Raw genomic sequence first — 18,283 nt, 5'->3', positions numbered from 1 at the left:
CATTTCAAATGTACATTCCTACTGAATAATACATTTCTAAATTGAACCAATTTTCTGTTCAGGTTGTGCCAACCCCACAACATGCAAGTTTCATTTCATTCCAAATAATGACAGGTGATGGTGATAACATGCAGAAATTATTCAGAATTGTATTTTTGTATACAAAGTTTTGATATTTGCAAGTAGATATTCTAACTCCCATGTGTAGAATGGAAGCTGGCTAAATTCATTAGGGTAAACAGTGATACAAATTACAGGCAAGTGGGGCCTTAGAAAATTCTCTTGCACAATTATTGTCTGGGAATTTTTTGGTTTAATTCACAGGTTTGTTCTAGGGTTTGTGCGTGTCAAATGCGACACGCAATAATAATAATAAACTAGTAAAAGAGGCCCGTTTCGTAGAGGAATGAAATGGGCGCTAGCAAGGTTCTAAGCCCCCTCCCTACCTACCTAGTAGAATTGGAAAAGGTGCAGCGAAGGGCGACTAAAATGATAGCGGGGATGGGACGACTTCCCAATGAAGAAAGACTAAGGAGGCTAGGGCTATACAGCTTGGAGAAGAGACGGCTGAGGGGAGACATGATAGAGGTATATAAAATAATGAGTGGAGTGGAACAGGTGGATGTGAAGCGTCTGTTCACGCTTTCCAAAAATACTAGGACTAGGGGGCATGCGATGAAACTACAGTGTAGTAAATTTAAAACAAATCGGAGAAAATTTTTCTTCACCCAACGTGTAATTAAACTCTGGAATTCGTTGCCGGAGAAAGTGGTGAAGGCGGTTAGCTTAGCAGAGTTTAAAAAGGGGTTGGACGAATTCCTAAAGGACAAGTCCATAAACCGCTACTAAACGGACTTGGAAAAATCCAAAATTCCAGGAATAACATGTATAGAATGTTTGTACGTTTGGGAAGCTTGCCAGGTGCCCTTGGCCTGGATTGGCTGCTGTCGTGGACAGGATGCTGGGCTCGATGGACCCTTGGTCTTTTCCCAGTATGGCATTACTTATGTACTTATATGTACTTATGTACCTCTCTGTCGTCTGAGTTCCAGCCCCCTTCCCTCCGAGTTCCATCGCCCCCTCCCTCCCCCTCCCTCTGTCCCTCTCTGTCGTCTGAGTTCCAGCCCCCTCCCTCCCTCCGTCTCCTCCGAGTTCCAGGGTCCCCTCCCCTTCAAGTTGCAGGATGGCCCCCTCCCTCTACTCCCCCCTCTCCTCCGAGTTCAATGCCCCCACGCCTCCCTCCCTCGAAGTGCAAGCAGGACCTGTCCTCTGGCAGCCCCTCGTCTTCCTGTGTGCCGGCTCTAATTTAAAAATCCAGAAGGGCTGGACCAGAGGCAGAGCTCAGACAGATGGGAAGGCAGTGTGAAGCGTCGCTCGCCTTCAATGCTGACGCCGGACCCCGAGGTAACAAATTTTAAATTAGAGCCGGCACGCAGGAAGGCGAGAGGCTGCCGGAGGAGAGGTCCTGCTTGCACTTCGAGGGAGGGAGGTGGGGAGGGGGGCGTTGAACTTGGAGAAGAGGGGGGCGTCCTGCAACTCAGAAGGGGAGGGCAGGGGGGAGTGAGGAGGGCGATTGTTTACTCACCTCCGGTGCCTGCTGCTGGGTTCCTTTCCCTCTCATTTCCCATTGGTCCTCCCTGTGACGTCATCCCCACGGCGGACCAATGGGAACTGTGTTACGAACCCAGGTGTTAGGAACCCAGGCATCCAGACGGATGTGCAGAGGCCCAAATTATTATACAGGATATGACACCTATTTCTGTTACATGGTCATTCTGCAGTCCTGTTAAATGTGTATATTTTTGATCCTGTTTCCTGTGAATCCTATTAGGTTTCAATTTGCTGTTTCCAAGTTTACCTCATTGATTGTATTTATGTTTGGTCATTTTTCTATTGTTATGTGGTTAACAAAATTGTAAGTTTTATGTTAAACAGTACCTGCTGTACACCGTCTTGGGTGAATCTCTTCATAAAGGTGGTTAATAAATCCCAATAAATAAATAAGTCCTTTTGATTCTGATTTCTTGCACACCACAAGAAACTAAAAGCAATATACACTGTTACAAAAATGGCTTCTAAAATTAGCCACCGGGCAATCACATGGAAGAGCATCTTTCAAAGCACTATCACTTTACTGCTCAGCAATTCATTCTGTCTTTCTTTTTATTGAGCTGCGTCAAAATAATTGTTGCAATATGAAGAAAATCAATCCTTGGATAGGGGACGTTGATAAAAAAAAAAGCATAGATTTTATGTTGGAATCTGTCTTGCCTTTCTATACATTTTATTTTCCTTAAACCTAACTTATTGATTTGCCTGCAGCAGATATTGGAACTTGCGTTATGGCGGTTTCTGTTTAGGTAAAATCGCACGCTTTCCAGGTTTGTTGGTATGTTTCTTGAGTGAGTAATGTGAATTCAGTTTGCAAACAATTTCTAGGACTTCTATCTTGAAAATAAAGTCCTTGAAACAGTGAACACCGAATCCAGATAGCACTATTTATGGTAGAGCAAAAAAAAAAAAAAAAACTTAACGTGACAGGGTTCCCAAGGGAGAGACAGAACTGATGTTTTAGGTAGTGGAGCTTAAAATTTATGTAAACTTAGCTGACTTTGATCTTGACTAGACAAAACAGACTACCAATACACTGGTGGCTGTGCGCACTGGTTTAAAATTATTATTCAGCACAGGCTGGACAACTCACAGCAGTTATGTGATGGGCTTAATTTCTCAAGGGAGAAAAAGACCATAATTATGCTTTTTTTTCCCCCTACACTACGGCATGACAGATGGTCCAAAAATGGATTTGCTAACAGCTTTGGTGAGAGCTTCTAGGCAGCTAGAACAGTCACCAGTTAGGGAAAAGAAGGGCTCCAAAGAATTACAGAACATAAATCAACGGAGAAAGAAATGTTGCATTGCCCTGGAAGCTACTAATATGATTTTTGTGGGGGGTTTTTTGCTGTCACTCACGATGCTGCTCTGTCTCAGTTTTTCAAAATCATTTGTTTTTGTTTACACGTTTTCCATTTGCCGATAGGTTATCATGAGAGGATACTAGAGGCTTAAAATGCTGCTGTTATACATTTATGAGATTATTTTGAGTTCTGCAGGGAGGGGCTTTGGCACTTATTCAATTATACACGGACACACTGTACTGCACGATATTTCTTCCTCTTTAATTAATTGGTCTTCCTCTTGCTGTCTGTCATAAAGCCCTCGACTAATCACTTCTGACAACACTAAATCTGCCTACATCAGGGAGTAATTACACCAACCCACCTACGTCACTCTCACCACTCCAGGTGCTTCTGTTTCCTCTCGCTTGAGTCAGGGTTGCCAGATGGCCGCTTTTCCCGCCCAATTGGGCGGTTTTCCACAACCCGCCGCGGGAAACTTTTGCCCGCGGCGGGTTGCGGTTTTTTGGGCCGGTTTTGGGGCGGTTTTTCGGCCGGCGGAGGTGGGGCTAATGGTGACAGAGGCAGGGTTTATGACGTTTTGGGCGGGGTTTGCCGACGTATTGGGCGGGGCGGTGACAGTGGGGGCGGGGCTGATGACGGCGGGGGTGATGACGGAAGGGGTGGGGCTGATGACGGCGGGGGAGGGGGTGATGACGGAAGGGGCGGGGTTGATGATGGCGGGTGTGGGGGTGATGACGGAAGGGGCGGGGGTGATGACGTCGGGGGTGGGGTGTGTGCGGTTTTTGGGCTGTTTTGGGTGGGAATTTTTTTTTTTATATGGCAACCCTGGCTTGAGTTCCTGTTCCTTGGATGACTCCTGGCTTACTGGCCCTGCAGAATGTCAATGGACCACACTGAGAAATGGAGGGGGGGGGGGGTCTTGGCATGCTTCTCAGTGCTCTGCTGATTGCCCAACTGCTTGGGACCTCCAGTACGAACAGAAGTCACCAATGAATTGGTTTCTGGTCATTGTTTCTATGCCCGATGGTTTGATAAGACTGTTCTCTTATTCAGAGCTCCAGTGAAAGTACTAGAAAGGAGGATCATACTACATTTCCAAAAAAATTCTCTCTGTGAAGAAGGAAACTGAGCTTCTTCATCCTCTTATGTCAGCTGCCACTATTGCATACACATAGAAACCTAGGAGGATTAGTAAACGGCTCCCAATATCTCCTTTTCTACTGACTTTCTGCACTGGATAAATCCCCCCCACCCCCTACCACTGTTCTATCTAAGCTGAACAGGAGTCCTCCACCTTCCATGCTGCCAGTGGGTGGTGCTGTTTCATTATCACATTTTAAATAGCTAGGGACAGTCAAGCTATGCATGACTCCAGTGAACCTGCCTGTCCCTAGAGATTGAAAATACAATATTGAAGCACTGCCCCTACTGGTTGCAATACAGTTGGAGGACTCCTGCTCAGCTTAGAGGGAACAGTGCCCCCTACATGTGTATATTTCATAGGCAGTAATCTGGAAAAAAAAGATTCCATTCTTGTGAATCGTTGTATAGCCAATACAGGGGTCAATATTCAATGCATCCTGCCTGATTAAATCACTAGTGTCTGCCTATCCGCTGGTACTTAGCAGCGCTTTACTTTGAGCCCGATGCACAAAGCTTACTGTTCTGGGAACGTTTAATTTAGATTAATTGTAGCCAGTATAAAGCAAACGTTATTTAGCGAGAAATGCGCAAAGGGGTTTTCCGTGGCTCTAACATGTGCCATTAGCAGCCACAGAGAACCCCATGCAAATGTATTACAATTAGCTCATTAGTATTTAAATGAGCATTCTGAGCGATGCACAGCCATTTCCATGCACTGTGCACCTATCGTTAACGTGTAGAAATTAACGACAGGTCTGGAGGAGTAGCCTAGTAGTTAGTGCAGCGGACTTTGATCCTGGGGAACTGGGTTCAATTCCCACTGCAGCTCCTTGTGACTGTGGGAAAGTCACTTAACCCTCCATTGCCCCAGGTACAAAATAAGTATCTGTATATATGTAAACCACTTTGAATGTAGTTGCAAAATACCACAGAAAGGCATTTTTCAAGTCTCATTTCCATTATGGGGAGCAGTCTACTTGCACTGCCATTTTGTTCTGGGTGGGACCAGAGGCAGTAGGCAGTCCTTCTGCCTCTAACTTTGAAGGTACATGGGAGGGTCTGGGGGGTGGAGGGAAGGAATGCTACTAGACTACCAGGGCTTGCCACTAGGAGGTCTGGCCAGACCCAGGGGCCCACTGGATTGGTTGCTGGGGCTTGGGAGGGGGTCCACTGGACCTCCAAGGATTTTTTGGGCTCCAGGGGGGCACACAGGGGGAGGTCTAGGGGGGGGTCTTATTAAAGTCTTGGGGTCAGGGTGCAGGATTGGGTCAAGGCCAGGGTCCACTGGACCACTAGGGAAAGTTTTGGGGGGCAGTGGCGGTGACAGGGGGAGGCCAGGTTCGAGGGTCTATGCACTATCAAATGCATTTGACAGCTGAAGTCGCAAACAGCCAGTGACCGATGTACAAAGGGGGATCTGTGCATCTCATTTGCACGTGGTCCCCTTTGTGCATTGGTTGCTGTTTGCGACTCAGTAACTTTTCCTAAGGTACCTGCATTTAATGGGTGTCTTTGCGCATTGGCCCCTCTGTTTCAAAAATCACCTCTCCCCTTGCTCAGGCATGTCCCTAACCCAGGGTTTCTAAGTGATTCTCTTGTCATTACCAAGGCTAAAACCCCACTCTTCAAGGACCCTGTGAAAGCGCCTGCTGGCTTTTTCCCCTTATCATCCCTGCAGCACTCTAGGGATTAGCTTCCTCTGAGCCCTCCTTCCTCTCTCTGTGCAACCAGAACACCTTAAGAAAAAAGAGTAGTGGTGAGTGTGTGCTGCTGTCCACCCGGCCATGCTAGATGGACAGATAATGAGGTGCTGAAAGAAACAGGGAAGGCTGATGGGTTTGGCAATGCAATACTGATAGATGTTCTCCATTACCCCATATTGACTAGAGTGGAGTGGAGGATGGCCTAGTGGTTAGGGTGGTGGACTTTGGTCCTGGGGAACTGAGGAACTGAGTTCGATTCCTGGCACAGGCAGCTCCTTGTGACTCTGGGCAAGTCACTTAACCCTCCACTGCCCCAGGTACAAATAAGTACCTAAGCCCTGCCATGAGTGGGAAAGCACGGGGTACAAATGTAACAAAAATAAAAAATAAAATAGATAAGTGTCACATTGGGACATACGGGGGAAATGGTATTCCTGGTGAAGTGGGTGACTGCTACATGGTGTAGCTTATCTGGGAGTCGACAAGAGGGGGAGCTATTTTAGACCTAGTTCTTGATAGAGTGCAGGATTTGGTACAAGATGTGTCAGTGTTGGGGGTCACTTGATCATAACACAATCAAATCTGACTTAATAACTGAAGGCACTAAGACAATCTAGTGAACTAGTATTTGTTTACTGAAATCGGCTTTGATGAACTCCCTTAAACAGTTAATCAAATGAAATAAACCTGAACCTGAACTTTCAGATGGGGAGACTACAATAAAATGAGGAAAATAGTTACGAGTTTATATTAGGAGCGGACGTTGTTCAAAAATATCATCTTGGAAGCTCAGATCAAATGTACTCCACATTAGGGAGGTGCATTCATTTGAAATGACATAGAAAATATCATCGATACTTTCCATGTTGTTTTATGTCATTGGCAAATGAAAACAAGCAGAAAAGACATTTCATACACATTCTGTGGAGAGTGCACACTCTTTCCTGATAGTGTGTGCATATGCAAATCATTTCGCATATGCGAATAGTGCACACACCATTGGAAAACTACTAGTACTACTTACTACTTAACATTTCTAAAGCACTACTAGGGTTACGCAGCGCTGTTCAATTTAACATAGAAGGACAGTCCCTGCTCAAAGAGCTTACAATCTAAAGGACAAGTGAACAGTCAGTCCGATAGGGGGAGTCAAATTGGGGCAGTCTAGATTACCTGAAAGGTAAGAGTTAGGTGCCGAAAGCAGCATTGAAGAGGTGGGCTTTAAGCAAAGACTTGAAGATGGGCAGGGAGAGGGCTTGGCATGTGTACTCTTTGTGAATGGTGCATACTCTTTCAAAATAGTGCACATACTCTTAATGACATTGTTCCCATGATGACTTAATGACAAAAAAAATATCCTGAACAAAACAAAAATTCCCAAAAATGATATTGGAGAGGATACAAACAAAACTGGCTGCACGCTCCTATTCCATATATTTGTAAAGGTGAAAGGAAGGCCAAACAACAGCCTGTATGGTTAAAGGATGAGGTCGAGGACTATTATAACCAAAAGAACATATTTCAAAATATGGAAAGAGGATCTGAATGAAGAAAACAGGATACAGCATAGACACTAGCAAGTTGGATATATGACACTGGTGGGGAGAGCAAGGAGAGAATTTGAGGGGATGTTTGTTGTATAGGCAAAGATTCATGGTGGAATCTTTTTGGGTGCATTTGAAGTAGGAGGCCTGTGAGGGGTCAGGTGGACCATTGGATAATCATGGGGTGGGAAGGGTACTAGGAGTGGAGGACAAGGCCATAGCAGAGAGGCTAGATGAATTCTTTGCTTTGGTTTTTGATGAGGAAGATGTAGGAGAGCGACCCATGCCATAAACTGTGTTTGATGGTGACAATTTGGAGGAGCTGGAGTAAATTTCAGTAAGCCTGGAAGATTTCGTTGGTCAAGTTGATAGGCTGGAGAATGGTGAGTCAACTGGACTGGATAGTGTACACCCCAGAATGTTGAGAGAACCAATGGGAAGGGTTGCAGATCTATTGTTGGTGATCTGTGGGGACGGGGATTTGGAGGATGACCGATGTGGGGCCACCTGTGGAGAAGGTTCCTGCATGATCTGGGAGGTTTCAGTGCCAGGCAAAATGGTAGAAACTATTATAAAAAATGAAATTACTGAACATATAGTCAAAGTCAGCATAGATTTTTAGCTAAGGGAAATCTTGCCTCATCAATCTTCTACCTTTTTTGGAAGGCACCTCAAGAGAAGAAAGCAATATAATTAAACTTTGAAGATAAGTCAGAACCCCCTGAGGAAGTAGTCAGAATACTGCAAAATGGCAGCCATCATCAGGGTAGTCTCTGAACTGACTTTCTACACTGTTTAAAAGCTAAGTGCTTTTTCTAGTTAAAAGAAAAATTAAAAATTTAAGAAAGAGATATGATTAAAGAAGGGAAGGTTTTTGCCAGTGACTGATGCTGACAGGTTACCATAAAATTTGAGAGCCTGCATTTTCTGAGAGTTTTCTTTCCAATTTTTGCCACAGTAGTAACATTGAACGTGTTATAAGTGAAGTGATTTTTGATATATGTAAGACAAGGGATATGCCATAAAATTGCAAAGAAGTACATTTGAAAATATTTTTTTTATTTTCACTCAGTGTATAGTTGGACTTCGGAACTCATTGCTGGAGGATATGGTGATAGCAGTTGGAATAGCTGAGTTTAGAGGGGATTTGGACATGTTCCTGGAGAAAAATCGAAAGACTGTTATTAGGTAGACTTGAGAAAAGTCACTGTTTATCCCTTGAGGTAAGTATCATGGAATCTAGCTATTTTTTGGATCCTGCCAGGCATGTGTGACCTGGATTGGCCACTGTTGGAAATAGGATACTGGACTTGATGTCCCATTGGTTTTACCTTGTAGGGCATTTCTTATATTCTTATGACTTACATGGGCAAAATTTATCTGTTTACCAGTGGCTGATTCTTAAACAAAAGTGCTTTCTGAGAGGTCCTTTTACTAAGGTGCGCTGAAACATGGCTTACAGTAGTGTAGGCGTGGATTTTGGGTGCACGCAGAACCATTTTTTTTCAGCGCACCTGTAAAAAAGGCCTTTTTAAAATTTTTGCCGAAAAATGGATGTGCGGCAAAATGAAAATTGCGTGCGGCCATTTTGGGTCTGAGACCTTACCGCCAGCCATTGACCTAGCGGTAAAGCCTCACACAGTAACCGGTCGGTAATGACCTATGCGCGCCAAATGCCACTTGGGGTGCGTAGCTGATGCGCGCCAGAAAAGAAAAAATATTTTTCAGACGCGCGCAGTGGATGCACACCAAAAATGAAATTACCGCAAGGGCTACGCGGTAGCTGGGCGGTTACTCGGAATTGGCGCCTGTTGGGCATGCGCAGACGCTTACATGGCTCAGTAAAAGGGCCCTTTCTACCAATGCCGACTGCATTAGTGCTTTTAAATATCAACTCCTGATTTTTAATCTTATATTAACAGTACTATTGACATAACTGCATTAAACTCAGCATCTGCAAGAAGCCTATTAACATAATAAGACAAAGACTAATACAAAATATTAGCATAAAAATATACATCCTGGTGCCTCACTTGAGAAAGGATAGTTTTTGTGTATGTCTAGCATCACTGTAAAAATGATAAAATATATATTAGAAAGAAATTATACTTGAGCTTCTTAAAAGAAATTACCCAATGCTCAATTGTCATTTATTTTTTTTTAATGAAACTATCAAGAAACTTTCAATATAATTCTGCTACAAATAAAACAGAAATTGTTATGGCTTATCGCTATAAAAATACAACAGTTATTTTCCTTAAATAGGTCTCCGACAAACCCCAGATAACAAGTGTGATTTATCATTAAGTGAAATCAACTTTGAGTATTATGTCCTCCGCTCCTTAAGGGGCCCTTTCAATAAACTTGCAGTTACTGCAGCTTTTTGCAGGATTTTACTGCAACGTAGCTGCAAATTTAGGGTTCCTTTGACAAATTAGTGCTACCGATTTGCGTGTGCTGAACGGGCTGCTTCGCATTCAACGCTGCTTTGTTAAAGGAGCCCTTAATGCGGCATCTACCAGGGGTGTTCCCATTCTTTTTTCAATTACAGGTTGTGAGTCAACATTCAGATTAAAAAACATTGTAACATAGTAGATGACGGCAGAAAAAGACCTGCACGGTTCATCCAGTCTGCCCAACAAGATAAACTCACATGTGCTACTTTTTGTGTATACCTTACCTTGATTTGTATCTGTCATTTTCAGGGCACAGACCGTAGGAAGTCTTGCCCAGCACTAGCCTCGCCTCCCAACCACCAGCCCCGCCTCCCACCACAGGCTCTGCCACCCAATCTCGGCTAAACTTCTGAGGATCCTTTCCTTCTCAACAGGATTCCTTTATGTTTATCCCACGCATGTTTGAATTCCATTACCGTTTTCATCTCCACCACCTCCCGCGGGAGGGCATTCCAAGCGTCCACCACTCTTTCTGTGAAAAAATACTTCCTGACATTTTTCTTGAGTCTGCCCCCCTTCAATCTCATTTCATGTCCTCTCGTTCTACCGCCTTCGTATCTCCGGAAAAGGTTCGTTTGCAGATTAATACCTTTCAAGTATTTGAACGTCTGTATCATATCACCCCTGTTTCTCCTTTCCTCCAGGGTATACATGTTCAGGTCATCAAGTCTCTCCTCATACATCTTGGTAAGCAAACCCTATACCATATTTGTTGCTTGTCTTTGAACCATTTCAAGTTTTTTTTACATCCTTAGCAAGATACGGCCTTCAAAACTGAACACAATACTCCAAGTGGGGCCTCACCAATGCCTAGTACAGGGGCATCAACACTTCCTTTCTTCTGCTGGTTATACCCCTTTCTATGCAGCCTAGCATCCTTCTGGCCACAGCCACCGCCTTGTCGCACCGTTTCCTAACCTTGAGATCCTCAGACACCATCACCCCAAGGTACCTCTCCTCAGCCAAGTACTAGGAAGTATTGTAAAACTGTTGCTAGAAGTCACAGCAGCCATTTTACACTGGCGTCTGTGACAGGCAGGATTGAGTGGGCATCGCTCCTGCCCATATGACCCCACTGGACCACCAGGTATGTACAGGTAGGCCCTGGGTAGGCCTACAGGGGTAAGGGGTGGGCCTAGGATGATGTTGATATATGTGGGAAAGGAGAGAGGGGAACTGGGGTCATGGAGGAGGGAGGGGGGATTCAGAGGAGCAAAGAGCATCTGATGCAGGTCCTGGCCCTGCACTGAATACCTGGGACTAAATTTGCCCACGGTGGTCAGTGTTTTGAAAAATGCTGACAGCCGCATGCTGACTATTGGCTGGCATATATGTAAAATGGAAAATTCATGACTACCTTTGTGTCCTCCCCCCAAACTACAACCATGACATGCTTCCTTTGAGTCCAGGCTTCTAAATATGTAAATAGCAGAATTCTGAAATTGCAATTTAAATGTGTAGAAGCTGTTCAAGGCTTTTAAAATTAACTCCTCAATGTACTGATTTACATAAGAGAAGGATTATACATGAATATTTTGACTCAATTTAACAATTCTTAAAGTACCATTTTCTAGAAGAAACACATGTGTATTTTAGAATGAGATATTTATTTTTCCCATCAACTTCTTTGCGTATCCCATTCAGTAGCAATTTGGCCCAACTGCGTTAACAGTTTTCCGAGGGTTTTCTCCTCATTTTTAATATCACTTTTCCTCACATCTAGGTGAGCCATTGCAGTGACAGACTTCTGAAAAGAATAGTAGATTTCAGCTTCCCGTTGAACGTGATATAAGGGAATTTTAACTCAGTCAGTAGATGTCACCCTACAGCAATATTTGGTTACACTTCCAGGTTGGGGCTGTTAATATTGCCACCCAACCTACTCAATCTTTACTGGGCGGAGGAATGGGAAATGAGATTGTGCATTAAATTTGAACCACTGCACCACCTAAGATTTCTCATCTAAACCATGCAATCACTGAACCAAACAACTAAGAATATTCACAGAATGTAGGTTTTCTTATTCATAGCAACAAACAGTCCAACAATACTTAAATAGCAATGACTAATGGTGAGAATAGTTTTCAACAGTTAATGCGTTAGAGAGAACGCTTCGCTTCAGGTCTTTACCTTGTCAAGGCAGTATTAAGAAGAAAGGCTTGATCCCAGCTATCGTTATTACTATGATAAACATCTCACCAAGATTTTGAAGCTAAAATAAATGTTACATAAATGCAAAATGAGATTCTTATCTTAAATAACAGTTTCTGAACCACTGTAATGGAAAATATTTAGGGCTAGATTCAATATATGGGAGTGGGGGGATTCTATATTGTTCAGTACCCTTATTTTATCATCCCCACCTTAGTAATTCCCTTATCTCTTATTTGTTCTGTTTGTCTGTCCCAATTAGATTGTAAGGGATTCCGGAATCTTGCTACTCTTTGGGATTCTGCACAGAATCTTGTTTGGGATTCCGGAGTCTTGCTACTCTTTGGAATTCTGTACAGAATCTTGCTACTGTTTGGGATTCTGGAATCTTGCTACTCTTTGGAATTCTGGAATCTTGCTACTCTTTGTCCTTATCTCTTATTTGTCCTGTTTGTCTGTCCTAATTAGATTGTAAGCTCTGTCGAGCAGGGACTGTCTCTTCATGTTCAAGTATACAGCGCTGCGTACATCTAGTAGCGCTATAGAAATAAGTAGTAGTAGTCTTTGGGATTCCGGAATCTTGCTACTCTTTGGGATTCTGCACAGAATCTTGTTACTCTTTGGGATTCCGGAATCTTGCTTCTCTTTGTCCTTATCTCTTATTTGTCCTGTTTGTCTGTTCTAATTAGATTGTAAGCTCTGTCAAGCAGGGACTGTCTCTTCATGTTCAAGTGTACAGCGCTGCGTACGTCTAGTAGCACTATAGAAATGAAACGTAGTAGTAGTATATATGGTGCCTAAAAAATCCGAGCAGCATACTTTTCCGCCTAGGCATATTCTGTAAGAAATGCTTAGATTTATGTGCAGTATATAGAGTACGCTTAGGTGGACCTCACTGTGACTAAAACTACGTGCAGCCGTTTACACCAATGAAATCCTGACATAAATCCCTGCACATAGATTTATGCGCACTGAGTCATAAGCCACATTGAGCCTGCAAATAGGTGGGAAAATGTGGGATACAAATACAACAAATAAATAAATAAATAAATTTTAGAACACCCACGAAATGCCCATTTCTCCACCTATAACCATGCCCCTTTTTGCCTGTACGCATTAACATTTAGGCATAATGCATTATAGAATATACTTAGGGATTTGTGCGCATAAATTCTAATTAATGCCAATTAGCACTTATTATTGCTTGTAAAGTGTGGTAAAAAACGCTGATTGGCTTGTTAAGCCAATTATGTTACACGCATTGTAGTAGAATATGCCCTGCTTTCCACATGGAAATCCAGTCACGCTATATAGAATCTGGGGCATAGCACCTAAAAAAGTCAACGCCAAATGATAGCTGCTTAAACAGTATTCTATAAGCCACGCCTAAAGTTCAGCGTGGTTTATAGAATACATGCTTAAGTGGAGAGTCATGCATAAATTTAGGCATGGCCATTTGCGCCAATGAAAACATAGCGCAAATGCCCTAAATTTACTCGTAGAGCACCATTATTCTGTAATTATGTGTGTAACTCAGAACCACATCCCTGTTCCGTTCTGAAATGTCCATGACCCTCCCATTTCCATATCCTTTTTTTTGGACCGCACCTAACTTTACACGCGTTGGTCCCAATTAAATCTAATTAATGCCAATAATTGCTTGTTAAAAAAAAACAATTACGGGCACTAATTGGCTCATTATTCAGTTAAATTTGCATGCACAATTTTGGGCGACCTTTAAAGAATCAGGGGGTTGCTGCAGAAGTTCCTACCAGTAGGATCATAGACTACTTTGTTAATCATAAGAATGCAGGATTCATTTTCAATTTACAAGAAGTTTAGTTTGATATCAGGGATGATAGATAAATGAAAGTTTCAATGTCGGCTTCAGATCAGCGCATACAATATTGGAATGAACTACCAAAACGAAGGAAAAGCAATGGTGGGTAGACTACAGTTTTGCACACAAGAATCTAATTTCATCCTTTGTCTAGGTATTTTTAATGCTTCACTAACCCTATTATGAACTTTTGCTTGGAAAGAATGAATTGTCATTTTCAGAAAGAATTAAAACTATCCTGGAAGAGGAATAGCTGATGATATGCTACATTATCTGGAAATCACTTATTTTCTTCTAGCCTCGATGAAAAAACATATCAAAGATGATTTGAAAAAACAGCAAACACCAAGGATTCCCAGTAGAAATATGTATATACTTGGCAGGATACGTTACAGCCAATTAAAAAAATTAATCAACCATTGCAAAAGTCCATCAAACTACAGACATCATTTCTTGTGTTACCATTATGAAGCATGATTAAACTGAACAAAAGAGAATAAACGTACAATCTATCCCAAAAATCTTATATACAACAATTGGAAACTCTGAGAAAGACCATGTACAAACGGGTAGATAACACAAAGGACATATTCATCCAACATCAAATAGACAACCACAAGAACTTGTCAACTTTCTTCATATTTGCCATCAACAGCTTATGATACAAAATACGGCAGCTCGATTAATTTGTCTCATTAAGGATTACGATCATATTTACGATCGTCTTCATATGCTTCATTGGCTTCCTTTACCAGCTCGCATTGTTTTTAAAGTTGTTTGTACCATTTTTCATATATTATACGCAGATTTGTCAGATCTGCTGATTCAACTTTTGTCCAAGTCGTTTTTTTTAAAATTCATCTTGGACACATCATTTTTTCTTCTTGTTGATTTCACTGTGTTTATTTTGATTAATTTCTATAATGGATCTATGGGAATTTTATTTTTCATTTTTTATTTCATTGTTCAATATTTTTAGTTATTTTATAGATGTAATTCCCCAAATGTAATTAACGGGCTTCTTGAGATGTAAGTCGCCTAGAACCTCCAACTGGGATTTGTGTGGTGAATAAGTCTCGCATTAGATTAGATAAGATTAGATTAGACGCAGAAGATCAAGCTAGTTTCTTCTTCTACTGAAGGCCAAAAATAAATGTCTGGAAGACAGTATGTAAAGTACATGAATGCATGTAAAGTTTCCTTACCTCTTCTTTTTCAGCACTTTGCAAATCCCGCCATTCTTCAGTCACATGACCAAAGTCTACCGTATTCATAGCCACTTTAACCTCTCCAATGATGTCGTGTTTGGAGAAGCGATCAAAGTCGTACACATTCATCACCAATGTTTTTCCACCCAATTCAGAATATGGCACCTATAACAAAAAAGGGAAACTGAATAATAAATGTCACCCCCCACACTACAATGCATTGCATTTCAAATCGATGTTGCTCACCTCTCAGCTAACATGCTGGCCAACTTGAGTTACGTGAAAATTATGAGTTATCTAGATTGAATTTTCCTGCTGCTCTATTTGATGAAGCTACAGAATGAGGTGGCAGCCCACTAACCATTTTATAGTATTTTTTAAAATCACTGTACACCAAATCAGGGGCATAGCCAGACCTCGTGGTGGGAGGGGGCCAGAGCCCGAGGTTGGGGGACACATTTTAGTCTGCCACCACGCTGCCTTGTCCTCCCCGCCGCCTCACCCCCCAAGCTTCCTCGACGCTCTCCCTCCCCTTCACCTCTTCGTCACTCCCCCTCACCTCCTCGCTGCTTCCTCTCACCGCCTCATCACCCCCCCCCCCTGAAAATGCAAATACCTTTGCTGGCGGGGGTCCCCAACTCCCACCAGCCAAAGCCTTTTTCAGCGCCGGTCTCCAGCGCAGCCATGTTCGCTGCCCTGCTCTTTCTTCTTGCTGACGTCCTGTGCATGCTCAGTTTCACTTAAAGGAATGTGCAGGACGTCAGGAGGAAGAAAGAGCACAGGGAACGCGGCGCGCCGGAGACTGGCACTGAAGAAGGCTTCGGCTGGTGGGGGTTGGGGACCCCCGCCAGCAAAACCAGGGGCCCGGATGAAATTTGCAGGGGCCCAGGCTCTCGTGTCCCAACCCAGTTACGCCCCTGCACCAAATACATTATTTACAAATAGTGACGAATCAGGAACTGGGGATCAATTATTTACCTCAAAGTCATCTGAGTCTTGAAGAACTCAGTTTCAGGACTGATAATAAAAACATAACTGAACAAGTGTATCAGAAATGAATAATTTGTGACCACATCTTTTTTAGGGGCCCTTTTACCAAAGGGTTGATGCGCAGCAACTGGTTTGCAGCGCGTACCACCGGGCTACCGCAGCACCCCGGCAGTAGTTCCCACCCCCAGCATACACCATTTCTGGCACTGCAAATATATTTTCTATTTTTGTATCTCCGGTGCTTATCCCGGGGCAGTGCTGTGCGCGGCCCGGTTACCGCAGGAACCCTTACCGCCACCTCAACGGGTGGCGGTAAGTACTCCCCCAGAAATGGCTACCTGGTAAGTGGTTCACTTACTGCACAGCCATTTCTTTTCAGGGAAAAAGGAGGCCTTTTACCCGCTGCGGTAAAAGGAGGCCGCAGCGCATGTCAAAAACACGCACTGATTCTAGCGCAGGCCCTCTTTTACCACAGTTTAGTAAACTGATCCCTGTGTTAGGTGTTAATGTACACCTAGGGGGTCCTTTTACTAAGTTGCACTGAAAAGAATGACCTGCGCTATTGTAGGCCCGTGTATTGGACGCGCGCAGGCCCATTTTTCAGCATGCCTGTAAAAAAAGGCCTTTTAAATTTTTCATCAAAAACGGACATGCGGCAAAATCAAAATTGCTGCACGTCATAGTAACATAGTAGATGACGGCAGAGAAAGACCTGTACGGTCCATCCAGTCTGCCCACAAGATAAACTCATATGTGCTACTTTATGTGTATACCTGACCTTGATTTGTATCTGCCATTTTCAGGGCACAGACCGTAGAAGTCTGCCCAGCACTAGCCCCGCCTCCCAAGCACTAGCCCCACCTCCCATCACCAGCTCTGCCACCCAATCTCCGCAGAGCTTCTGAGGATCCATTCCTTCTGAACAGAATTCCTTTATGTTTATCCCATGCATTTTTGAATTCTGTTACCGTTCTCATCTCCACCACCTCCAGCGGGAGGGCATTCCAAGTATCCACCACTCTCCCAGTGAAAAAATACTTCCTGACATATTTCTTGAGTTTGCCCCCCTTCAATCTCATTTCATGTCCTCTAGTTCTACCACCTTCCCGTCTCTGGAAAAGGGTTGTTTGTGGATTAATACCTTTCAAATATTTGAACGTCTGTATCATATCACCCCTGTTTCTCTTTTCCTCCAGGGTATACACGTTCAGGTCAGCAAGTCTCTCCTCATACGTAACACAAATCCCATACCATTCTCGTAGCTTTTCTTTGCACTGTTTCAATTCTTTTTACATCCTTTTTACATCAGGTCCATTTTGAGTCTGCAACCTTACTACCAGCCATTGACCTAGAGGTAAAGTCTCAAACGGTAACCGTGCAGTAATGACCTACGTGCGTCAAATGCCACTTGCCGCGTGTCCGAAAATAATAATTATTTTTCAGCCGTGCGCCAAAAATGAAATTACTGCAAGAGCCGCACAGTAGCCGGGCGGTAACTCCATTTTGGCGTGTGTTGGATGTGCACAGACGCTTATGCAGCTTAGTAAAAGGGCCACCAAAATAGTTAAAATAACAAGTTAAAATGACGGATCAATGAAGATTTGCAAATTGTTGCTTTTGAATCTTTGTGTAGCGCCGTTAATGTTGTGAACTCTGATGATCCTTTAAAAAAAATTTATGAAAGGATTTGGAAATGTTTGATAACATTTTGAAAAAAACTTGTGAAAGTATTTGGAAGAGTTACTGATCCTGCTACTGAACATTATCATATGGACATAAATTAAACAAATATTTTTAAAAAGCTGTTTTTGATGGCCATGTTGAAATAAGCTTAGCACACAGGAAAGGCTGGAGTAAGGGTACAGTACGTCCAGTGGTGTGCTGGAGCAGGCTCTCGCAGGCTCGCAAGAGCCGGTTGTTAAGTTTTTAAGACTTTTGGGAGCCGGTTGATAAAGTAGGGCCCTCCATGGCTACTTTAACAACTGGCTTCCAAAATGTGGGCTTGGGCCCCCTGCTGAATTCTCTTTTACTTTGCTGGTGGGGATGCTGAGCCCTGCCAGCCAAGTAAATAGACTGCTGCTGCTCCCTGCTCCTTGTTTCCAGCTCTGAGCAGCAGGCTGGGACTTCTCCAGCATGTGTGAGAAGTTCCAGCATGCTGCTCAGAGCAAGACGTTGGGAGTGGTGGCAGTCCATTTATTGGCTGCCAGCAAAGGTATGCCTAGCGTGCCTGCACGAAGGGAGGGAGGAGAGAGACAGACAAGTGTTGCTACCCTCTTCCCACCCCGGCCACCCCTGGCCCTTCTAACTGCAGAGCTGGCTAGAGCCTG

General features: G+C 43.4%; 1 protein-coding gene across 1 annotated transcript in view; it reads right to left on the bottom strand.

The window, feature by feature from the left end:
• Nucleotides 1-18,283, bottom strand: part of SYT1 (synaptotagmin 1) — an 805,134-nt gene that overhangs the window by 110,579 nt on the left and 676,272 nt on the right. The window contains exon 8 of the mRNA XM_030215015.1: nt 14,964-15,131. Coding sequence (XP_030070875.1) covers nt 14,964-15,131 — 168 coding nt within the window. The remainder of the gene's footprint in view (nt 1-14,963; nt 15,132-18,283) is intronic.

This window comes from Microcaecilia unicolor, chromosome 9, assembly GCF_901765095.1.
Source record: "Microcaecilia unicolor chromosome 9, aMicUni1.1, whole genome shotgun sequence".
NCBI lineage: Eukaryota > Metazoa > Chordata > Amphibia > Gymnophiona > Siphonopidae > Microcaecilia > Microcaecilia unicolor.
This window is presented reverse-complemented; position numbering and strand designations above follow the sequence as displayed.